The 26,578-nt window shown below is 38.5% G+C and overlaps 1 protein-coding gene across 6 annotated transcripts in view; it reads right to left on the bottom strand.

Moving 5' to 3' along the window:
• myt1la (myelin transcription factor 1-like, a) overlaps positions 1 to 26,578 on the bottom strand; it is a 100,347-nt gene that overhangs the window by 25,368 nt on the left and 48,401 nt on the right. For all 6 annotated transcript variants that reach the window (XM_022685999.2, XM_022685984.2, XM_022685995.2 and 3 more), the window contains exons 7-12: positions 19,703 to 20,154; positions 15,223 to 16,215; positions 9,803 to 9,937; positions 7,536 to 7,626; positions 4,015 to 4,122; positions 2,259 to 2,479 (exon numbers count right to left, since the gene is read on the bottom strand). In XM_022685999.2, the coding sequence (XP_022541720.1) occupies positions 2,259 to 2,479; positions 4,015 to 4,122; positions 7,536 to 7,626; positions 9,803 to 9,937; positions 15,223 to 16,215; positions 19,703 to 20,154 (2,000 nt within the window). The remainder of the gene's footprint in view (positions 1 to 2,258; positions 2,480 to 4,014; positions 4,123 to 7,535; positions 7,627 to 9,802; positions 9,938 to 15,222; positions 16,216 to 19,702; positions 20,155 to 26,578) is intronic.

The raw sequence follows: 26,578 nt of genomic DNA on the forward strand, positions 1-26,578 counted from the left end.
TTTGTTAGGTCAAAACAGATTTTCTCCATCCAGAAACACAAAGATTTGTAGAGCAAATTTCCATTACTTTTCCAAAACTTTCTGGGTGTTTATATTTTTCCAAAATGTATCCAGACATGGAAATTGCTATTTTAAAATTCCATTATTTTTTCAGGTTTTTAATGACTGTACGAACCCTGTGTCTATACAAAAATTCCCCAAACTTTAATCATATTACATAGCTAAGCTTCAGTAAGTCAGTGTAGTTTTGTCATGAAGAGTCTTGTTCAAGTACTGCTATTTTTTCTCAGAAATTGTTATAACATAACAGTGTGTGTGTGTTTGTGTGTGTGTGTTTAATAATTTCATTGTCTAAATATTATTACCACTAAAAAGTTTATCCTTCAATAAAAAAATGCAATTGCTTTGCTATTATATTATCATTATATCAGCTATAAAATGATCTTAACAAGACAATGAAATTTGTTTACTGCAATTTCTGCAACAATATATTGTCCTAAAAACTAGTTATTTTTACAGCCGTTCTTCAGCACAAGGTGACAGAGCCTGTACTGAATAACATTACTGAACAAATCTATTATTATAAGGTTTTGTAATTGTATTAAAATAAGACAGGACTCTTATTATTAAAGGAGGCCTGGGTTCAGCCAAATGCAAATGGCTATGACTAAAGGGACTCAAAGTATAGTACAGCATTTCCCCAGGTAAAACTAAAACAAGTCTAACCATGAAATGTGTTTCTTGCATCTTGACATTTGAACTCACAGTCAGAGAGGAGAGCATCAACGCCGGATCTTCTCCTAACTGAAAGTCTCTGACAGTCTCACACTGCACTGCTCGTTTGAGATTCCGGAGGTAAGCTATTTCTACTGTAGGCCAGGAATCATCGTGGGAACTCCTTCCCTCCACTGTTCTGAAACGCTCGCCTTTCCACTCAGTGAGGAAAGATCACTGGGGTAAAAACTGACCTGTACTACTAAATTAGCAATGATGGCTTCACCACGGCTCGCTGAGAGCATCTGAGATTATTTCAAACTTCAGGTGAAGTAACTGCAGTGCAGCTTTTGTAGACAAGAACAGGGGAGCCTGATGTGTGGTGCATTCTTGCATTCAAAACTTCAGTACTAAGAGTTTTAGATATTATGGCCGCAAAGATCAATCAAGATAATGGTTAAAACACTGACTCAGAACTTAATTATCAGCACATTGTTAATGTCTAAAAGAGAGCACAACATCTTGATCAAAACATGGTCAAATTCAAAGTAATATATACATTCAGTTAATATTTACATCTCATTTGAAGACACTAGTATCCTAGAATCTCCTGAAAATGACAGTAAATCGTTTGCACCAGGTGCTTGAAATGCATGGTGGCCCTCTGCATCACTACAGAGAGGAATTGCTTTTTTGATTTCCATACCCTATAAGCCTATACCATGAAATGTTCACTGTTTTGATAGTAAATAACAAGAAACATGACTTGCCATTTTAAGTTCTGTTAATTTCATAAAGTTTGGCACTGGCCCTTGCAGAAGAGTGAAAGGAGTCACTGCAAAGTGCCTGGATGCAAGGGAATCGTTCGGACCAGGTGCTTGAAATGCATGGTGGCCCTCTGCACCACTACAAAAATGAATTGCTTTTTTTTATTTCCATACCCTATAAACTGACAACATTAAATGTTCTCTTGAAGTGTTGATTGTAAATAACAAGAAAGATGAATTGCCAAATGTATAAGTTCTACTACTTTCATAAACTTTGGCTGTGATCAAAAAACTTTGTCCCCGTGTGTTAATTTTTTAGGCTAGACCTTTTCTATTCTGACCAATACAGAAATATGGAAGTTAGTTGTATTCATGCAATATTAGTAGTTTACACATTTGGCTATTCATATAATTAAGAAAAAAGAGTTTATTTCAGAAAATGATTTAGAAATTGAAGATAAATGTGATTTCACATCACTTTCCACAACTGCGCATAGTTGCCATATGGCAACAATTTATCAACCACCCCCCCTTTAAACTTTCTTTTTTTTTTTTTAAATCCATTATTTAATTCATTTTTAACACAAAACAGCATTCAAATATTTTTTACATTGTGGATATAATAATTCATGCAGTAGAGGGTTAAATATATCAATATTTATGATTCAGTATGTTGTCAAGTCTTACATCCCACATCCCCCACGGCTGATCATCATATCTAAGATAGGCTAGTTAAGTAAGCTTTGAATAAGATAAGAGAAGAGGGGCTGTGCTTACCGTCGTATCCTCTGGGTGAAGTGTCTCGTCCGTGGTTTTTCTGGTTGAGGGAGCGCTTGCTGTAGGCGTGGGGCTGACTATCGTAACCCCCACCATAGTCAAAGCTGGTCTTGGAGTACTTCTCCAGCTCTTTGGCTAGGTTAGAGCGGGGCGTGCTGGTAGAGATGTTGTTCTTGTACCCATACTGTGGGATCTCCAGCTGCTTCACAAAACACATAGGCCTGGAAAACAATCATGGGGAGAAAAGCCTGGTCATCACCAGGTCGAGTTAAGCTATACAGAGGACATGGTACTGGACATGGGTTTATCTGCAGCTACATACAGCTATTATACAGCTTTCATGATCTCACTTTAAGAACTCACCTGAATTATAATCACCATTTAATCAGTCTGCCTGCTAATGTTCTCCCAGTGTAGGGAGGCTGAAGACCACACAGTTGTACCACCCAGACCTACTAATTGGTTAAGAGTCTCTTCCAAAATATCTAACAGCAAAAAACAAACTCTGCTTGTTAAATCACTTACGTAGAAGTGAAAGGATCAGAGCACTGTTAATAAATAAGGTAATAAAGAAATAATAGTGTTTAAAAAAGTATAGCCTCTTGAATTTTTTGTTCTCAACAGTTTTTTAGACCACACAGATGCTTTTGGATCATCTGTGGCCACATACTCTATGTGTCCAGTATGTTTTTTTTTCCCCATGTGTTTTTATTAGAAAGCTATATATAAGTATGTATATTTAAGTCTGTATAGAAACACACAGACATACTCTTTTGCATTAAAGGCCAAGCAAAAACACTTTGGTGCATTTCCTGAGAACGTATGATCTTAGCGATTTTTAGCGTATTTGGTACATTATATATGTTTATTAGGTGATTTAAGCTGTTTCTGAGGTGAACAGTAACAGTGTTGAGGCACAGAAATGATGGGAAAAAGAGACATCCATTCATATGTTTTTTTTAGGGCTGTCAAAGTTAAAGCATAAACGCACGCTGTTAATTTGGAATCAGTAACTCGTTACTATTTCTTTTACGCAAGTTAATTAAGGCACCAAGTTTGACCCCTACTTCCGCCATAATCTGCCCCGCCCGCGCCCCCGCCCAACACACTGATTAGTTGTATGGCTGAATGATTTATGGGTGCGCTTCTACAGTGTCCAGCAGTAACACTCCGGTTCAGACTTCCAGCTCAGATCCCTCTCTCTCTTACACACACACACACACACACATAGACACACACAGCCCCGCACTTTCCTGCACCTCATCTCAGAAGTTTTTATACTCATCAAATTAAATTTGAATTCAGAAATCTTCACAACCAAATTTACAATCCAATTTGTATATCATGCATCATGTTATATAACTGTTAAAGATTAAAATATTACACTACATACTTTAATGCTTATAATTGAACTAAGGACCTTCACAGAGTCACATAACCAAACAACTTAACAACTTGTATATATTTATATTTGTTTATTTTCTTAGCGAAGATCAAGCATGTCTGTACAATTTTTAAGGAACTTTGGTGGCACCTGCTGATTTTTTTTTATTGAACTGTGCAAAAACATGTGCATGAATCGCTACGACTGGGTCAAAATTAACAAACTTAAAAGCTACATAACTTACGAAGGTTTATCGGGAAATGCTCGCAATTTCAAAAACGTTCTTAGCAATAAGAATATTTTGGGAAACGCCCCCCTGGTGACTTTAAAGAGAGCTGGTGTGTCTACACTCAGAGAGATTGGGGACATTACCTCAGAACACGATCAGATGCTTGGTTGGACTTGGGGCCATCACAGGTCTGGTGCTTCTCCTGAACCTTAGCCATCTTCTCAGCAGCAGCAATAGGACATCCCGAGAGACTGCAACAGCAGCAAGACGGTTACTACACAGTTAACTACATTCCCACACACACACACACACACACACAAGCATATGCAGTGGAGAATCAGAGAGGGATCTGAAGGAATATGTAATAAGCATATAACAGGGTGAGTCTGAGCCAGTCAGAGCAGGATGATTCCTTTTGCTCCTCAATTTCAGCTGAATTCAGTATTTGCAGGACCGTTGTGTGTGTGTGAGAGAGAGAGAGTGTGTGTGTGTGTGAGTGTAAGTGAGTGTGTGTATGGGGAACACTGGGATATTTACTGTATATATGAATTATGCATTGCTTACGGCCTAGTTGTGTAGCATAGAGACTCAGCTTTGCAGATATCTGCTGGGCATCTGTGGCTGACTGCCTTCAGAGAGTCCCTTACTGCTAGCTACTACTGCAGCCTATCAGAGAGAGAGAGACAGAGAGAGAGAGAGAGAAAGAGAGAGAGAGAACTATGCTCTTAGTCCTCTCTCTTCCCATCACTCTCTTTCCTCTCTTTCTACTTCTCTTCCTTTCTTTCATTCTTTCTTTCTTTTTTTTTCTTTCTTTCTTTCTTTCCTGTTCCTTTTACAGATATTGTGCTCTCTCTCTCACTCATTTTCTCTTTTTCCTACTTTATTGTCTGCTCTCTCACTCTGTCGTCATTTATTTTGCCTCGTTCCATTTTTCTTTTTTTCTTGTTTTTTCTTGCATTTTATTTTTTTCATTTTCAATTTTTTTCCATCTTGCTCTTTTACTTTCTTGCTCGTTCCTGTTTTCTCCTTTTCTCAATACACTGTGTTTTTCTAGCTATCTTTCTTTTATTCTCCAATTCTGTTCTCCACTCTCTTTTTCTCTTTTTATTTTTCTATTTCCTTTCCACTTTTTCTTGCTTCTTGCTTATCATTTCCCTTATTTTTTTTTCTCTCTTTTGCTGATTTTTAATTTCTTGTTCTGTATTTCATGCTCTCTTTTTTGTGTTTTATTGTTTTTATCTCTCTTGATGCTCACTTATTTTTCTCTTTCTCAAGCTGCCACCCTTTTCTCATTTTTACCTCTTTTTCTTTTTACATCTGTATGTCTCTCTTCCCTTTCTTCCACTGTCTGTTTCTCACATTTTCTGTATATGCTTTTTTATACGCACACACACACACACACACACACACACACACACACACACACACACACACACACACACACACACACACACACACACAAATTCCCCTATCCTGGAAAATAAACAGGATGATTATGAAAAAAACAACAAACTGGAACACACAAAGACCTGCACTCTCATCTGCTGTCCTGCAGTGCTACACTGTGATTGGTCAGAGTCGCTCATTCACTCCTTCATTCTGCCGCTCATCCACAGAGAGAGGCGGTGACAGGTAGACAGACGGAAAGCTGTCAATACTCAGAGTTGCCATGACAACCGAGAGACGAGCACCGCAGGCACATATGCACACATCTATACATTTTCTGCAGCACAGCGAGTGCAGAGTGTGAATTCCTCCCTGTTCGGTGTGTTTTGTTTTCCCCATCTCAACCTGCTTCATGCCTGCTCAGTGGGTGTGAGTCTGTCCCACAGGAGCTGTTCCATATAACATGGCCTGCAGCGGCTGTGAGTGGGGAACAGGGTGTGTGTGCCTGCGTCTCCGAGAGCGCAAGATCAGAGCAGTATGCACAAGGGGAACTGCTTGTGTGTGTGTGTGTGTGTGTGAGAGAGAGGAAGGTGTGCATTCTTGATTACCTTAAGGAGATACAGCTCTGCTCTATTCTATTCTGCAATGTGTCCCTTATAATTATTTAATAACAGCAAACTAAAAGAGTGAAAAAATACTTTTTAGTTAAGAAGTAAATTTATAATCATTAGCATAAAAATAGTAGAAAAATGCACATTTTTTTAAGTGCAACCTACTTCTGTACTAGTATTACTGAGTCTGTGCAATGTTCCCTGCTATATAAACCTGATTTTTATCAAATTTTACATTGTATTATAGTCTGAAAAACTGTTATAAGACATTAGCTTGTAAAGCCATTAACTGCTTTAAAGTTAAACCCACAACTTTTCATGTATTACAGGATCTGTGCAAACAGATGCCTGTGATCACCATAATCACAATAAGAGACATAGGGGGAAAGAGAGCACCATCTACCCACTCAGAAAAAGAGAGCAAGGCCAATGGTGCTCTCTCAGACTCCGACTGCTGATGGCAAGCAGCACAATTCGGAATTAAAGTAACAATGCAGTCTGCTGGAGCGCTCTGAGGCTGCGTATGCAGTTATCCACTTGTTAATACTGCTATGTTAGCTATGTAAATATTAATATAAAATCTACACTATTTTTAAATAAGCAAAAATGATTAAAAATGACTTTCCTTGCACTGTCACTTAGTTACAATGGCAATTCAACCTTTGTGATCATAAAACTGTGGGAATACTTTATTAAATCTACAAAATGTCCTTAACTGCAAAACAATTCTGACACTACTAGTGAAAATGTTTCAATATTGCATTACTTTCTATTTCTATTTTTTTTTTTTTTATTAAATTAACACTAATAGTGTTTAAATTCAGCACATTACTTTACCACTAATAGGGTTGATTGATTTAACACTAGCAAATGTACTGTGCAGAATTCTTTAGTATCTGGTTTTATGTCTCCTCTTTTGCTTTTAAGTAATCTAAAATTAGCTTTAGTTGGAAACATAAAACTTAAAACACACCTGATCGTTTCCACAATGGTGTAAACATGGTTGATGTTTATATTGTTGGATTTACCTAAAATAAACTAGTATCTGTAGCATTTCCACTTTATTTTACATGATTTTAAGAGTACATTTATAGGTTTATAAGGAAGCCACTTGTTGTTTTGTTCTCCTCTGTTTTGTGTGTTATTCCCTGTTATCATTTTCTTCTTTCTATCCTAATTGTAGAGGGATACACTTTTTTATTACTTTATTGCTTTATTTTTTAAAGTTCACAGGGATCTTAATTCATTAAAAACAAAAACAAAAAAAGAGAAAAAAGAATTATAACTAGGTGTCTTGGCATGTTGTATGTATGTTTTGACACAAAAATGATTATAAAGTGCTGACTCTATAAAGAAAAAAAAAAGAGAGGATGTTTGTTGATAAAGAAGCAGAGTGTTTTAAGGTCTAGGTTTAAGGACAAGCAAGTCTGGGCAGTAAGCCTCAATTCCCCAGATTTCCCAACAAATCTCTGAGAAGCAGACTTTACAACACTGACACACACACACACACACACCCTTCCTTCCTCCCTTCATTCACACCTCTGCCCAAACACTAGGTCTTCTAGGACTTCTAATGTCCATGCATGCTGTAAACAGCCTGATCCTGAACCTGCACAGCACTGAACTGACAGCTCCTCCAGCCCCTCTGGCCGGGCGCGGTCACTCACCTGCGGTGGGAGTTCCTGTTGCTATTAACGTGGCCGCGTCCCGAGCAGCCAGGCGTGGGGCACTTTAGAACATTCTCATGCATTGCAAGAACTTTGGAAAGACAGATAGGAGAAGGCCAGAGACAGTGTAGGTTAGGAATACCCCATCTACTGAGCTTTGATTAGTCTGAATTAGCCTGATAAAAAACATTAGGCATTGAGTATTAGATGAGAATGCAGATGCAGAGGCATGCAGAGAGAGAACAGCATGCAGTGACATGCAAGAACACATGTTAGTAACATGCAAAGCCACTCACTCCAGTAGAATATAATGGTTAGAAGCATGCAGGCTGCTTAAAGCAAGGTCTACAGTGAGGCTAGTTTAAGGGTTCAGACAGTGTAATTGTTCTACAGGGATCTACATCCTGTTTAAATTAAATAATTGCTGCTCCAAGACAAACAAGAACAAATGGGCTTCACCTTTCAAAGGAAAAGTTCACCATTGCCAGCATACTCTTACCAAAGTCTACATAATGGTAGGAACTTCATTATGCTTTCAACATGGTGATTTATAGTGTAGGAGATCTGGGGCGAAATTTCCATTTGTGTTAAAGGTGCTGTACCTGATTCTGGAGAATGACAATGTGGATTTTTAAACTTTAATAGAATAAAACAACTTCTTCCTTCTTCAGAAGCTCCACCTCTAATTAAATGTATTCATGTTGTGGATTAGCAAACTGTTGCTACAACTGCTGCTGATAAATAAACCAGTGGCGATTATTTATCACAAATATTTGGAAATTGAAAAAAAAAAACAAAAAAACAATACTGACATATTTTAGTGAAAAGGTGAAAATAAATCACTGGAATCAAGCTAAAATGGAGTAGAACTTAGGGCCCAAAAATGCATGTTCTGCTCCAGCCTGACCCAACCCGCTATATAAACTGTCAATAAGAGCCTGAGCCAGATTTAAACCCCACATTTTTTTGGTTAGTAGAGTACCCTAATTTACACGGCCAATTACCCAATCCACACATTAGGATTCCCACTATCAATAATAATGTCCTAACACCAGGAGGGTGAAGACTAGAACATGCCTCCTCTGATACATGTACAGTCAACCATCACCTCTTTTCAAACTGCTGCTGATGCAGCATTGCAGAGTGGCATCACAGAGAGCTCGGAGGAAAGCGCAGCAATTCAGTTCCGATACATCATCTCACAGACATCTTGTGCTGCGTGACATCACCCTTTGGAGTGATGTGGGGAGAAAGCCCCATCTACCCACCCAAAGAGAGCAAGTGCCAATTGTGCTCCCTCAGGGCTCCGGCAGCTGATGGCAAGCTACATGAACAGGATTCGAACCGGCGATTTAGACTCGAACAAATTCAAAAATGTTTTTTAAGAGCAGCTACACACAGCACTGCAAGTCAAATAAAGACAAGTGTAGAGACAGAGCTGCGTGATTATAACATTCTAACTTGTGCAACTTCAAATCAAAACAGTTTGATTTGTTACTTTGATATTGTAATTATAGAGCAACATCCTCTTCCACCCTTTTCCATGCATTTGATCACCTGACCAAGGTTTGCATTTTATCTTTGCCCTCGCCGCTCACTATTCTGAGCATGAGCTCCAACAACCCCAGTGCTGATTGGCTGAAATAGTGTTGCGTTTCTCAGTCTGAGCCATTTTATTGTTTCTTATTCGCTGAGTTAGGGCTAAGTAAGAACACCAGAATTTTTCCAGTGTGGAAACAGACCAGAGATCTAGCAAACCACACACACAAAAAAAAACATTTACACAATTTTACAAAATGTCATGGACTGAAATCATATACAACACCTTTAAGTAAACAAGCAACATTTTTAAATATGATCTGAATTTCCCTTTAATTATGCAACACTTATCAAACACTTGCGCAAATGCGTTGAAAATGGCAGGACACAAAAAAATAATTAAATATAAAAGGCATAACAGGCCCATCTTGCAACCTTCAAGCCCTCATTAGCACCTTTCACTGACATGCGGTTCATCCATTTCAAAGGAACTCAGCACAAGCGAACACAGCAAGCCATTTCCTGTCAATATTTACAGCTACACATTCAGGTGTGATCAGCCATGGAGTGAAATCAACCAGCGCTACCAAAAAAAACCCAAAACACTACATCTGAGCACATGCCAAGCAAACACCAGAGCACACCCATACTGCTCGGAGGTGTAACTACACCCACGACGAGTGCAAACGTGATAATGAGACAAGGCATACACATCTGGGTGGTCTTACTTTCTGGTGGTACGCGGTCTTTGTGAGGGCAGCCAGACAAACTTCGGTGGTGCGGGTACAGGCCTGTGACGTGGCCGGTCCCATCGCACCCTGGAGTGGGACACTTGCTCTCTTTCTTCTCACCCCTTGAGGAATCTGCACACAAGAAAGAACGTTCACGTTATCATAGGTCTTATTCCTACTTTCTCAAAAAAAACAGTCACTCATACAATGCTGAAAAAATCAAGTTAATACAGATATGAATCCAAACCCGTTACAGGCATGCTACAAGAACACCAAATGGCCAAAAGTTTGAGGACACACTTTCAATCAAACTTTTAATTTCTTTTCTTTTTGCATTTTTTGTTTTACTGATATTTTTATGGATCTTTAATATTAGATGAATATAACCTAAGTAAATAGAAAAAGCTCTTTTTTAATGATAAGTGTATTAATTGAAGGAAAAAACTATCCAAACCAATCTAGCCTTGTGTGAAAAAGTGTTTGCCCCCTAAACCTAATGACTTGGTTGTGCCACACTTGGTAGCAACAACTGCAATCAAGCTTTACTGATAACTGGCAACAAGTCTTTCACATCTCTGTGGAGGAATTTTGGTCTGCAGTGTTTTTTTTTTTGCTTTGGAACTCTCCCATTGAGACCATTTTCAACCAGTCTTTATCTAATTATAAAATTATTAACACTGAACCTAACTGAGGCAAGTAAGACCTGCAGTTCTTTAAATGTTGTTTTTTTTTTTTAGACTTTCTGGATGAGTTGTCCATGCCCTTTTGGAATCATTTCCATTGGGAAAGATCTGCCAATGTTTTGTGTTTTCTCCACTTGTGAATAATAGCTCTCACCGAGAGCCAAAATTATGTTGTAATATTTTCCAAACTGACAGATAATCAATGGCTTTGTTTTCTCATCTGTTTTTGAATTTCTTCAGATCACGGCATAATGTGTTACCTTTTGAGATAACTTGTCAGACAGGTTCTATTTAAGTGATTTCATGATTCTACAGGTCTGGCAGTAATCAGGCCTGCTTGTGGTTAGTAAAATTGAACTCAGCTTTCAAAAAAGTGTGATTATTCACAGTTAATTTATAGGGGGGCGGGGGGACACTTTTTTCGCAAAGTGCTAGATTGACCATAATTTCAAAAGTACTTTTTATATTTACTCAGGTTATATTTGTCTAATATTAAAGTTTGTTTGATAATCTAGAAAATGTAAGTTCACACCACTGCATTTCTGCATGTGTATAAGAATTCAGTCATTTCTATAGACAAAATAGACATCTCTATAGACAAAATGGTAGCACGGCAGCTTTTTATACAGAGAATCCTACACTAATAAAAATAAAGAGGATATATATATAGAGTATGTTTAGATAATGTTATAGAATACTTTTTCTTTTTGGTTTAAAAAGAACCATATTTGTAAAAAAAAAAAACTGTGAAGAATCTTTAAACTGGCAAACCTGTACATCACGCGATGGCTCTTTAGACCAAGGCATCGGTGGTCTACAAGGTGTTTTACACTAATATATCAATCCCTATTATACTCCTGGGTCTATGCCACAGTTTAATAAACATTTTGAATGTTATAGATTTGCATGATTCAACACATATAGGTGAATGTTGTATAAGATTAGAAGTCTTTCTAAAGAACTTTTTTTGTGTATTGGTTTAGTGCTTGCCCTGCTGGGAATATCAGTATATCCTAGTCTGCTGTAGGAAGAGCAGTGTTGTCATTCGCTACAGTTAAAACAACCACCAGCTTCTCTCAACTACACTGCTAACGTATAGCACCTTTCAAACAACTTGAAACTGGAAAATGTAAAAAAAAAAAAAAAGAAATCTGAGTTGTACATCAGCTTTGCTTTGTCTGTATAATAAGGCAATACCTGCTTCTGCTCAATTGTTAGTTCCTAATATCTCCAGAATGTAATTTTATATTTCATTACAAATATATGCATTATCAAGGAGATAATACAGAACGACTAAGGCCTGCTGTCAAACTAGCTTATCAGGACTTCCTCCACAAGCACAAGCACATGCTCTTCTTTCTTGTTTAAAAAACAAAACAAAATCCCTTTCAGAAAAAATAGTGAAAAGACCTGAATCATTAGATTGCAATACTGAATACACTGTAAGTCTTAAAAAAAAAAAACAATCACAGTAGAAACGTATGCCTGCTATAGTGCACTACGGGGCTGCTGGTGATTCCCAAACCCAAACTGGCACGTCACACCTTCCTTCAGAGTATACATACAGTATCTATGCCACCTGAATGTAGGCCAGCGTTAAACGTAACACAGCAAGCCATCTCTGTGCAGCTGTAATCAAATCCTGTACGGTTCTCACCGCATGCACTTCACAGGTGCTTCACAACTGTTGAAGTTCCTTTTATGTTTGTATTAGTCCCCTCCTTCAGTGTTGACCCTAACAAACTGAAACCAATCTTAACTTGACATTTAATCTTAAGCGCTTCACTGTTAAATTAGCTCAAATGCTAAAAAAAAGAAGCTTTTTTTTCTATTTTGTCCTTCACCTTCACAAGCAACAATGATGCACTTTTGTAGACATGGCATTTTTTCTTTGAATTATCAGCCAAATGCCTACAAGACATGAAGAATTATGTATCATAGAACTCCATCTATCTTTATACTTTAGATACGTAAGAGAAGCTCTATTAATATTAATTTTCTTTATCTCTTTTTTTTAAACCAAAGATAACATAAAGAGACAGGATCCTGCATATAAAATAGTGCCCAATATAGCTCAGCAAATATCTGCGCTATTTGGCCATTGCTTCATTGCTTCTTTCACCAAGAAGGTGCTAAGCTATGTAGGAGAAAGCTAAGACATATATTACGTTGGACAGTATCCAGAGGTAAGTCGGTGCAAGAAGCCGCTTCTTAGCGCTGTAACAGCCCTTTGTGAGATGTTAAGCTGATACAGTCTGGCAGATTCTTATGGATAATAATAAGGGCTCATGGCGTAGATGGCTCCTTCCTCCAGTGGCGGTGGGTGTGAATTGAAGTGGATTTGGAGAAATAGGCCATGGACAGAATCCCAGGGATGAGATTTGCTGTCCTAACGGGCCGTGCAGATTGCCATTACTCATGCCTGACAAGCCGGGCTTCTGATGTTACCATGCCGGCCCATTTTAACATCATACGCTTCTGCCGCTACCACTGTCACCGCCACTGCTATCTGAGTGTCTGCAAGCGTCCGGATTAATGCGTCTGTCCCACTCGAAGAGTCCTGCCGCTAGCACACACACGGCGCGCCGGAAACCGAGCTAAAATAGCTACAACTGTACGCAAAGGCAGTTACTGTAACTCAAACAGTGGTTAGAGCGTGAAGAAAAACACCACACATCCTGCACTCCAGACAACTGCAGCGTTTCCATTTACATACAAAAAACATCTCCATCTCACAGCAAGGGCTGATACTGGAAGATAGCATAATTCACTCCTGTTTTTGGGGGTGAACAGGACTTATACAAGCTTAATACAAGCAGAAGTTTCCTACACAACAGAACGTTATGCCTTCATAATGGCAGAGGAAAAAAAAAAACGTATTGTTCAGTCATCAATATGGGTGAGACGAGACATTCATCTCATGAGACAAGACGAGACATATGATATTGAGTTCAAGAGAGCCACTTTTTCTAAAAGTGGCAGTCCATATTATTTTGTTTCTAAACTGAAAGCAGAAGCATTTCTGAATGGAGAAGGGATAAAATATTGTGTTTAACTCTTTTTACATTGATTTCCAATTAAAGTTAAGACTGTTTTATCTCTTATCTCTAAAGTGTTTTTTTTTTTAAACATGTTTTTCACTGTACAGCAACGATACGCATTAAAATACAGAACGGTATGCAAATACTGCAGCTAATTTTACCACAAACCCAACAATTTCTTTCCTGGATGATCTCACATACGTCTTTTCAGACCTTAGAACTAATGTCACAATCTTCCAGTGAAGGTTCTGTATTTAACTGGCTATCCATCCTTGAGGGTTCTATACAGGCCTGGCAACCTACGACCAGTATATACTTCTGCATTGTGTCAAGTCAGCAGTTCTGTCTAGACAATATAAGGACTGCATATACAAAAGTTTGGTTAGCAATTCCTTAAAATGTCCAATCTGCACAAAAGCACTAAAATTAGACTTTGTTTTAAAAAACACAGAAAAAACTCTACTAAAGTTTAAATTGATGTAAAAAAAAAAAACAATGGATGCAAATTGATCATGAAGCTTGGAAATATCCCCACCTGTACGGGTTGTGGGGTGTTATCTTGAAAGTAATTATCATAATCGGCAGCAACTGGCTGCAACTGTCTGTGCAAACAGACAGGCAAATATGTCAGAAATCACATTCACATTCAATCCAGAGGACACAATACAAACCATGTGAATAGACCTGTCACAATAACTGGTTTTGTTTGGGCAATAAAATAATTGTGCTAAAAAATATTATTGTCATTGTCACTGATATGATTTTGATATAATATTATAATAATGCAGTAACATCAGTGTAAAGAGCAAATAAATACAAAATTCTTAACTATATTAAAATATAAATAAAATCAACACATTGTTCTTTGTCTCATTAATGTTAATGAGCTCTCCTTGCTATGTAAAACATAACAGGCAATGTCGAGGTAAGCTAAAATTCTTCATGTACTGTATGATAATTTACATTGACAGGTCTACATTTGGTTAAACCAAAAATTTACTATCATAAAAAAAGTGTTTTTTAATATTGGCCATGCGTAATTTTGTCCTTACACACACACACACACAAACATTAGATGTGGTAATTTTTATTTTCTTTAAATGTATTATTTGGTTTAAATCTCCTAACAAAAACAATCATTTTTAATTCATGACAAGTCAACTAATAACCAACAGAAAACCTAACCCCTCCCTGTCTTGGCTAAATAAAAATAAAAAGTGAAATAATTGAATGCTTTTATAAAACTGAAATGAAGTCCAAGCTTTCCAAAACAGTATCTAAGCGAAATAATTATGTATTTTGACCACTGGAATTAGAGATGGCATATCGTTATAGGGTTGATAAATGCTGGCTTGAATAATACATAAAAATACCAAAAAAATGAATGTGAAATCTTGTAAAAAAAAAAAAAAAAAAAAACCCAGTCAGAAATAGCTCATGCTCTCACTGTGTGATGTGATGTTGTTAGATGTGTGTTTCTTCCTGTGGGGCAGCAGAGTGTTTGAATAGTTTGAGCATGATAGCCTACTTTCAGATGCTCAATTAGTATTGTGCTGTCTCTAATTAGAGTGCAAAGAAAAGCTAGGAATTGTTACTAGAGCTTGAAGAGGATGAGAACAAGCTCTGATGAGAAGAAGAAGGCATTATGGTTCAGTTATGGGTGTTATTATGTGTGTGTGGGGGTATGTGGTACCTTTAGGGTAATAGGCTCTCTTTGCCCCGTCGTGGTGGAGTCGGGCTTTACGCTCCTCGGCTCCGCTGCTCTGTCTGGGGCTGTGCTCTCCGTGAGGTCGGTGATGGTCTCTACGGATGAAGCCGTGCTCCGATGGCAGCATTCTGTCGCGCATGACCTTGGCGCGCTCTGACTCCAGTGCGATGGCTTTCTCCAGCAGGGAGAGGTTACCCTTGGTCATGTCGAAGGCTTCGTCGGAGCGCTCCGAGGCCACGGACGTGGTGTCTTCATCACCTTCCTGGACAGCGACACAACCGCCCTGGTATCCCCTGGACTGTGGGCTTAGCTGCTCCTCCAGCTTCATCAAGTTGACCATGTCTGAGTAGCTCCTCTCCAGGGTTCTGGGCTGCTCCATGGGGGCAGGATGGCAGCTTTCATAGCGGGGAATGTGGAGCAGGGTCTGTTGGTGTTGTTGCTGCTGCTGCTGCTGCTGCTGATGAAGCTGTTGCTCGATCTGGTGCTGCAGTATGTGTTGCTGCTCGGCTGGCTGGGTCTCGCTGAGCTTGCGGGCCAGATCGAAGCACTGGTTCCTCAGGCACTCCAAGCTGCTGAGGCACACCTCCTCCTCATTCTCCTCAGCTTGGCCGTTGTGAGCCTCGGGGAAGCCCTCGTCCGGAAGCACGGCCCCGTGGCCCTGGGCTAGAAGCTTCAGAGAGTCCACCGTTTCCCGCACCACGTCACTGTCCAGGTCCACGCTCAAGTCTCCCTTTCGGCTGCCGTGTTCTTCTTCCTCGTCGTCGTCCTCCTCGCCCGCACTGTTGGAGGAACTACTGTTCATCTCCGATTCCGTCATGGCCTGGTATGCGGCGTCCTCCGCTATCTTCCCCAGGTTCAGCAGCGACTTGGCCACCAGCTCGTCGTAGTTTTCGTACTCCTCGTTGGACAGGTTGTTGTTGCTGTCCTTCTCCAGCATCTGACCGGGTTTTGATTGTCCACAACTAGAATAGTTTTTCTCTGTAATAAAAAAAAGAGATAAATATTTTACAGGGATACTAAAGTAAGTGGTTGATGCTCACAAGAGAGTGCTCCTCAAAATGGAATGAAATTAATCTGCTCTCTAATCCGAGCTACTGGGAGAGGTGATTGGTCTTAAATGTGCCTTGATTCCTTGAAGTTAGGAGAAGGATATGTCAAGAAGCTACAATTATTATATGCACTGCACATCCAAAAGAGGATACTGTCCTTAAAATCAGTACTAGTGCTAGCTGGTATACCGGTTCATCCGGTATACCGGAGGGGAAATTAAAACTGGTTTGCATTTTCCACATACTGCCATACTTCTAGAGACGCAGTGGAGCACTGTGTAGAACTGCACCGCCAAAGATAATGCTAACAAGTTAAACCCAATAGTAAACAAAGCCTTAATTTAAAGCCTTAGTGTTTTATATTATATGTACTCCTAACAGTACAGTAACTCACACACCTATATATAAAGCCCAGTCATGCAAAAAAATAAAATAAAATAATAATAATAATAAATAAATAATAAAAAACTGTAATATACTATAAAACACCAGAATCTTAAAAAATACTGTAATAAACATTTTCGATCATATCGCCCAGCAATAGCGGGTAGGTATATATCAATATAACATGCATTATGAGTCTGCAGCATAGTTGTTTAAATTTTATGCAAACAATACACAAACTGTTTAACTATACATTCTTACGGTTTTTAAATAATAATTAAATAACAATATTAAAAAAAAATTGATAAAATATCAAGCTATTGTGTATATATAAAACATGCTGCAATCTTATAAATGTGACAAATATTCAAAATATATATAATTTTTATTATCCTGAGTGCCAATAGTATTCTGCTAATAATATGGGTCTGAATTAGGGGTGGGCAAATTGGCCCTAAAATAATATCACAATATTTCAGGGTATTTTTATAATAACAAGATTCTTGGTGGAATGACAAAGTGCTAAAAATTACTGTAATTTTGGTAATATACTTCTGCAACAAAATAAAAGTTAGTTTAATATTATGTAAAGTTCTGTTTAAACATTCAGTAGAAACTGAATATATGTAAACTTTGTCTATTTTGCTAACAAAAGACTTAAGAAATATATAAGATTTCATAAGACATAAGATAAAATAAAAATAATTAAACCAAAAATATGTTTTATAATAAAATATCTACCCACAGTCTCAGAGACGACTGTATTTTTATAAAAATAAAATAAAATAGAAATACAGATCAGTTTTGTAAGACATCATAATAATTAGCAGTAAATATTGGTCTATAAACACCTCCAGCTCTCATATACTGTGGGAAACTATCTCCTCCCTCGTTCAGTGACATGTAAGCAGCACAGCCAGCTCTGGAAATCTCCTATTTCCCTTTAGGGATTTCAGTATTGCCTGTATTTGGGACACGACAGGATGAGACTGCAGGGATAAGCAGAGGATGAGGTGCTCCGTTTCTGGAGCCAGAAATATCCTCAGGAGGAGCCCGTTTCCACAGGGGAAGGGAGGGGGGCTGAGCATATCTGACACCTCCTGTAGAATAGCAATGCGAGTGTATGGAGGGGGGCCAAAGTTAATAACTCAGAGAGCCTCTGCTCTCCATTGCTCTGGAAGGCACTGTCAGAAGCGATTGAGGAAGTGGGAGAACGAGGCTGAGACGCATACTAAGCAAGCAGTCACATCTGTTGCTCCCCAAGTTCAAGAGGGGAGTGAGGGGACATTCCCCGCTCTCCACAGCGGCCTGCTTCGAATATTAAGTGACGCCCGTCCGCTGCAGATTATGCAATGATCTGACTGTAATTCAGCCAATTAAGAGGCTCGAAGCAACACCCGACCACTCAGGAAATAAATAAATAAGTTTTAGTTAGGTGTCAATTAATTATTAAAAAATGATGGGATTATAATTAGCCTTATGACAGCTGTACGAACATTTCCCTTTCACAGACCCCTGTTTTGGCAACAGAGACAACGCTCCACATGCAAATATTATATTTGTAATAAACTCCAGACCTCTGTCTTGTGCATGAACTACTGATACAATAACACTTGGCCAACTGACTTCATATAGAAGTAAATATGCTTATTTATAAGCATCACTGTAATATTTTTTAACTGCAATGAATGGAATGTTTAACATCTTGCAAAAAATAATATTTAATTTATTTTTATTTACTGTCTTTTCTTTTTTTTAACATAATGTGAGTGTGTCCAAATTACAAAATTAACAGACCAATAGAAACGCTTCAAATAACTTTTAAATCAGTTTACACTGACTTTCATTGAAATATTTTTTTGGCATGAAACACTGAAGACATTAGAATGACATGTAATATACTAATAATTAAAAATCTATTCCTAAGTTATAATACGTTATATTATATTAAAGTAATATGCTTTGAGATTTTAGCACCACTATTTTAACACGAGGCAATATGTATGTTCATTTTATTCAGATTCAGAGATTATCACCTCAATGGTAATTTGGTAACTAATTTTAATGTTTAAATGGTTCTTTGTATAGAGTGTTTATTTTGGTAGAAAGTATAGTAAAAAGTAACACACCTACATATAAAAAGATAACACATTTTATAGACTGCACAGTTTTTGTATGAAAAAAAATGACAATTCATGTATTGTTTACATAATTGGTTGCCTAGCAAACAATCAAAAATAAATTATGTCTTTCTTGTTGATTATTTAGCTATTTTTCTTTATGTTAATTATGCATTGCAAGAATTTTTATAATCTGGTCTGGACTTCTCATTAATATGCAAAAATGCTTACTAGAGTAAGTTATACTCTGCTGGTGTCATTTGACAATTATTGTTCTGCAAATAAATATAAATAATAATACACTTCTGGCTGTGGTTTCCTATAGAAGGTGGTGTTATGAAAATTGCTACATTTTGGGAGGAGGAACATGCTTGAAAACCCGCCTCTTACTCTAACATTCTATAAAATAAGATCCCTTTCTCTTTCTCTCCCCCTGTCACCTCCCTTTAACTATATTATCTCACCTTCCTGACTCTACTTACACTGGTGCATAAAACTTTGTGAACTGTTCAGAATTTTCCATATTTCTTACTGGGTGCCCACTCATACATGATTGTCATCCTATTGATAAAAAAAACATGAGACTCTAATTTTACCTATTTTTAACTGCTAATCCTAATCCATTTCACTCAATAAATACAAAATCAAGTATAATATTTTTGTCTCATTTGTTTAACTGGTTTCTATTTATCTACTTATTGGACTTGTGTGAAAATCTGATAGCCTATACACCCATCAAAGCCAAAAACTACTGACCAGTTGAATGTCTACTATAGAGCTCTATGGAGCAACATCAATTTTTTTTTACAAATGTTCATTTTTCAAATATGAGAGGATAAATTAAGAAAAACAACATTATCTTATTAAATCTAATTCTCATTTTTTCCCATATGAGCAGAGAGTAGGTCTCACCTCGCTGTTCGATCTGATGCTCATACTCCTCGTGCTCATCATCTTCATCCTCCTGTTCTTCGTCCTCTTCTTGTTCATCATCTCCATCATGCTCCACCACCTCCTCATCATCCTCCATCTCCTCTTCCATCTGCTCTACTTCCTCTCCCTCCTCCCTCTCTACTATTCCTTCCTCTTCTTCATCCTCTTCCTCTTCTTCCTCCTCCCCAGGCTCTTCGTTGTCCTCTGAGCACTCTTCTTCTTCCTCGTCTCCTTCCTCCTCCTCCTCTTCTTCCTCCACTTCCTCCTCCAGCTCTCTCTCCTCGCCCTCGTCCATGGCGTCCTCCTCGTAGCCCTCGTACATGGCCACCTCTCCGTCAGCCATGGCTAGGAATGCCCGCTGTTTGGTGGCTGGTTCCTGCGGAGGTTTCTCTTGGCTCTTCCTCTTCTTGGCCAAAGGGCATCCATAGACACTGGAGAAAGCACAGAAAAAATGGAAGGAAAAGGTGGTTTAATTCACAGTTCACACATTGAGTCAATGTAAAAAACAGCTTTAAATGCGAGAGAACGCAATCCATTTTTACGTCGGATGCCTTAAAGTTAAATGGCTGTGGAGCGTCTCTGTCAGAGCGAACTCCTCAGAGACGGAGGAATATTAGAATTGTTTAAAGACATAGAGCAGCATAAATAACCACTGGCACTTTTATTCATGAAAACGCCGGCGCCGCTTGAACTCCAAGCTTGTTCCCCCAAGACAGTACTTTTGTGAATCCGCCCAGCCCCTTTTCTCAACTCAACCTCCAGAATGTAGAAAGCGAAGCTCATTCAAACAGCCCTCAATTACACAAATCCCTTAATAATCATTAGCTGTTGAGAAATTCCGCTTTAATTGCTTCAAAACAGCATGTGCAATTATGCAAGGTTTAAATGTGAGATTCAGGAAATCAATTAGTCCATTTCCATATGAAAGGGCTCATTTGTGGCTTGTCAAGAGGGGTGAAGGTTGCTGATCCCTTGGTGAGGAATGAACCCCTGGCTAAGACATTGGCTGGGGAAGATTCAAAGGCCAAGCGCACATTCCCAATTTTGAATAAAAAATAAAAAAAAGAATCTGCATTTGCAGCCACAGGCGGGCGACGGCACGCTGCTACCTACTCTTACACGTCTGCTCAAATCCTCACTCTGCACAGAAAAAGAACAGAATACCAGAATACTGTGAAGGAGATACTGTCTCGTCTATCGGAGGTAAAAAAAAGAAGAAGTGGTAATTACGACTTGTTGCTATGGCAGTTACCATACTATTAGAATGTGCATATGTCTGTATGCATGCATTCTAATGAAATGAAAAATCGTATTCACCTAGACACCACTTATAACCTGTTAAATATTAAATAGGAAAAGCAAGACTAGCTTATATAAAACTGAGAATTAACATATGATTCAATTCAACAAATGAAAGACTTACTAGACCTACAGACAAGAGACAAGCCAAATCAGACAGGTCTTCTTCTTCTTCATATACCAGTCAGAACACTGTTTAGATAGAAAAGCTTTCTGTCCGTGTTATTAGAGATTATTTGTGCAACTATGAAAACTAGATGCATAAACAAGACAGTTCAGTACAGATCAGTATAGTGGGTCTGTGGATTTTGGGATGAAATGTAAAGCAAATGTTTGCAATTTAATAAGATATCCCAACATATACACTCATCAAAGTATTGTGATAAACACTGATATATGTTATAAAGTGCATTGTGGATAAAAATACTACTTTTATTCTTGTTCTATTCATTTTATTAAATTCAATCATTTTTTTTATTTTACTAAATTACATATATATATATTATAAATATTATAAATTATATAAACAGAATATTCTAACTGTTGTTGATCAGATATTTGTGTCATTTTTTTGTAAATATGTTTGTCCCACATTCTATGTGCTTACAGCGACACTGACCAAATTACCTAAAATGACCTAAAATAAGGTGCAATTTTAAAGCCAAACCAACCTACTTTTGAGGGAAACATAATTTAGACTAAGAGCACATGAACAGTACTGTGGAAAACCTAATCTAGGGTTGTCTCTGGGTTGACCGAAAATGTAAAGTAAAATATTTATAATGTGCACATGTTGGTACCATTTACCATATAAGTGAATTTTTATATTGTATATTTTATATACTAATGAATCAGGAGTTGTAACAGTTTTTTTCATGGATGACATTTTTTATAACAATATATACATATGCAATTTATAACAATATATTTATATATACACTATACATTCAAAAGTTTTGGAACACCCCCCTTTTCCCCCTTATTTTTACCATTTTAGCTCTTCAGGTCCAGTCAACCAGAAATAGTATAAAAGTCTTTTCTTCAAAGAAATTACAGATGAAGTAAAAAGTGGTGATCACTTTTTCCTACATAATTAAAAGACTCATGGAAACTCTAGACAGTTGGTATGGGAAGAGGTCTGGCTGACCCACATGGCAATGGCACATGGCACAAGTCTCAGTTTCAGCAGTGAAGAGAAAATGTGGCTCCACCTCAGGTCTCTACAGTGCAAATTTACAAACTAAGGCAAAAAAAGGTAATTAAACCATAGCATTTATGCTTATGTTTGGGTTATCTTCAGTCATTGGGATTAAGGTATATAAGTGTTAGTGCTTGTGCTTGATTAATCCTGCACTGCATGTTTTAGCATTTCCCTGCTCAAGCACACCTTACTCAAGCCATCAGCTCATTAATAAGCCCTTCATGAGGTGAAAATGAGTGCGCTACAGCAGGGAATACATTAAAATGACTAGAGCAGGGCTACTCCAGTACCAGGACTGGGCACAACTGGACTCTACAGGAACTCAAACAAAAGGACATGGGCAGTTTTAGCGTAAGGACTACTTTTACTGCCCCGTGCTTCACATGAGCAACTCACACACCTGGTTAGGACTCACTGAGCTGTAAAACAGCCTAGACTTGTTCTGTAAAGGAGCCCAGCTTAATGGGCGCAAATCAGGACCACCAGCAATAACAGATTCCCGCCTAACAGTATAATGGGCTGAGCGTTCACTAAATCGTGCCGCTCATGAATAATGCAGACAGATTCGACTACAGCAGGCCAGTCTCGTATTAAGCGTGAATGGTGGCACCCACCGGAATTGACAGCTTTCCACAGTCATATGTGGATTTTATGATGTAGAACTGGTATATTGTTTGTTTGTTTGGTACCACTTGAAAATAAGACTACCTTCATAAAGGGTTTATAACTGGTTAACAATTAGTTTATTAATGGTTACTAATTAGGTTGTAAATGCCTTAAAAACATTAATAATCAGTTATAACACATACATAGAAAGGACAACAATATAGATGGCTGTGGGTTCACTTTTTGGCAAACAACAGGTCTACGTACATTTCTACGTATGTGTTATAACTGATTATTAACGATATTTAAGGCATTTTACAACCTAATTAGGAACTATTAATAAACTAATTGTAAAACCATTTATAAACTCTTTATAAAGGTAGTCTTATTTTAAAGTGGTACTGTTTTTTTTTTTTCATCTGAAGGGCAGTTCAGCCTTTTCTTTAGTTTCGAGCTTCATGCTTAATAGTAGGAATAGATCCAGCTCTCATTGTTGTCATAACAAAACAATTTTCATCAGTTTATCTCATGAATAATGGACCAATAGAAATTATCCATATAATCCAAACTGACTTGTAAAAAAACTGTATTATATGCATTAACGTACAGTAAGAACGCTCCAAACGTTTTTCCTCCTCGGATACAGTGACTATTTTGGTGAGATGAGGTTTCGTAATGACAGCAATGATACCGATAATAAATGAACTCCAAAAGTCTGTTCCATCCTTGCTAAAAAAAAAAAAACACAAAACAATCTCTCTCATTACCTGCGATGGCACACCTCAATTTTCTCACTTCACTCTGCGTCTTCATCCGCCTCATTTACGTATGCCACACGTGCGGAACATATGAGCTCCGGAGCTGTGTGGTGCGTTTGGTTGGCAGGCAGCCAACAGTGTGTGTGTGTGTGGGGGAGAGCGCTCGTGAGCCACTCAAAATGACCTTGGACACCTTTGCGTTTCCCACTGGCAGGCCACGCCAATTAAAATTCCACAGGTAATTAAACCACATTTGAATGAGGAAGCAGTGCAGGCAGGGTTTGAGTGGGACTGCTGTAATTACGCAGAGAGAGAGAGAGAGAGAGAGAGAGAAAGAGAGAGAATCTGCGAGCCTTTCAGTGCTGCCGAGAGAAATAATGACTTCTGCCACAGACAGCTCCTGGCGGACAAAAGCTCTGATGAACTGTACTAATGTCAAAAAAAGAGAAAGAAAATCTACAATATTTGCTGAAGCCTCTTCTATTCTATTTGGCTATTATCACAGATACTAAAACAATACCACTGTACAAACTGTACATTAGGTCCAAATAAGCATATATATATACAGTTGGGTTCATGGGTATTTGGATAGTGCATAGCTTTCTGTATTCTGCACACCACTATAATGCATTTCATTTAATACTATAAATACTTCAAATGTTTCAAACATTTCAATATAAGGCATTAACATTTATTACAGCAACTTTTTACATAGTCCCTCCATAATTATAAACTCAGTGGCCACTAAAATATTCACGCCTTTGATGTTTTCCTCTATTATTTCTTTTACAGATGTAATTATGGTCAATATCATAATAATAATTACATAAATATTTACTCACTTTAAAGAGACAGACCAAATTCCACAATTTAACAGAGTTACAGGCAGCCTAGTAGTCTTACAGAAAATGAAATGGAAATGGAAACTGGTGAAGTATTAGAGTCTGGTGAAGAATTAGCAGTTTATTAAGTGATGTAAACACAACAATGCTACTGGGGAGTTCAGAAGGTAAATTACTTTTTATCATATTAATAATTAAACAAATATTAAATCTCATAACTAACTCTCAATATCCCTCAGTCCTTCTGTCATACTTCTTTCTCTCCTATTCTTTCTCCCTCTCTTACACACACAAACGCAAACACACACACACACACACACACACACACTGTTGCTGTTCCTGTGAAGCACAAGTTTGTCATGTTTCTTCTCCTACTTGATTAATTCACCTGTTTAACTTGTCAAAGTAACGTTTAAAGTAGTTGTTTGTTTGAGCTGCATTGTGGTTAAGTTTACTTCTGGCAGTAAAATAAACTGGTGTGTGTGTGTCAGTAACTGGATAAATGTAAAGAAGGGTAAGCTAAATCCATAATTACAACCTGAACTTTAACAAGAATCTTCACTCTTTCATATTTTGCATTGATGATTTTTTGAAATTCAGCTGGTGTGTAGCTCATACAAGACGATCAAATGTGTTCAAAAGTAAATGATACAATTAAACAAACATTTATATACATATTTATATATAAACATCTGGTAAAACACATCACCTCTCCTTTACATTTCATTCAGCATTAATTGGTCTGAATGCCGTGGTCTTTTTTGGAGGCTCTGGCCTGTTCCCCCACTGCCATACTATCACACACATCCCACAGCCCTGGAGCTCCACACCACTGAAGGCCCACCGCTGCCTCTGCCTCTGAGTTGCCATAGGAGCGAGTGTACAGCTTCTACAGCATCTCCATACACTGCAGCATCTACAGGCATGCGAGGCACCGTCGCCATGGTGATCTCCCCCTCCGGAGCGGGGATTTGCCATTCGAGCAGACAGACAGAGACAGAGCGTGAGAGAAGAGGGAGTGTGTGCGGGCGAGTGAGAGCGAGAGAGGGAGAGAGAGAGAGGGAGAGAGGGTGAGCAGAGAGACAGCAGTGATTGGGAGTCTGACATGCCCCCCCACACCCCCCCCAACACCATCCTCCATCCTCCCGCTCCAGCAGCAGAACAAAAGAGACGCCGATGCTGAGATTTCTGGAGGCTTGTGTTTGTATCTGAGGCTCCACCGCACTCTCTCTCTCTCTCTCTCTCTCTCTCTCTCTCTTTCTCCATGGCTGTGGGCAGGCTGGCCTTCTCCTCTCAGCCTCATATTTACACAGCTCCACTTTACCTCCGTCACGACGTGTGCTGCTCGCTTTATGTTCAGAAATGTATAGAAATGTGTCCTGTGTTTGCCCTTGTGCCTCACATGTTTACCCCTAAAGCTCAATTTCACGGCTGAGGAGCAGAACCGAGAACTGTGCTCTCCAGAGTGATGGAGCTCCATCCAGTACCTCTGGGATGAGCTGAAGTGCCGCCTGTGAGCCAGAGGTAAACGCTCAACCAGGTCCTGACCTCATAAACACTCCGGTGTCAAATCTCAGCAGTGACGCGAGAACAGAGGCAGCTCCTGCAGCAAAGAGGAAGAAGCCGTTCTCTCTGTTGATTCTCTTTATTCTGGGAGAAATATTGGAGCAGGGGTTTGAATACATTAAAATCTGCATTATGTCTAGTCTTGGACTTTTTTTTGCAATTGGTGACTGCTCAGTGCTCACTGAAGAGCCTTCTTTGTGTAGGTTTTTTTAACAGGCAAAAAATTATCATTTTTTAAAATGTGAATTAAGTCTTGTTTCCACAGTAATGGTGAGCCCACTGACAGTAAGGGTGCTTTCACACCCAACTTTCAGACTTTTCATTTCTGACAGGTGATTTTTATTTAGTTTTAGTCTAAAGCTCTATCTGGACGGTATTAGTCTCTTAGGGGGTCCTGGTGTAATGTTCTCTTTTAAAAGGGGGGGGGGGGGGGGGTGGTCCTCTGTGATTTTATTCCCATCCAGAACTACCATATATGTGTTTTTCTTAGACGTTCTCTCAAAAAATTACAGGCTGAATTATATACTGTTTTTCACTGAACTCTGTGGTCCTCTGGTAATTTTAGTCCCGTCCGGATGCACAT

Source organism: Astyanax mexicanus, chromosome 1 (assembly GCF_023375975.1).
Source record: "Astyanax mexicanus isolate ESR-SI-001 chromosome 1, AstMex3_surface, whole genome shotgun sequence".
NCBI lineage: Eukaryota > Metazoa > Chordata > Actinopteri > Characiformes > Acestrorhamphidae > Astyanax > Astyanax mexicanus.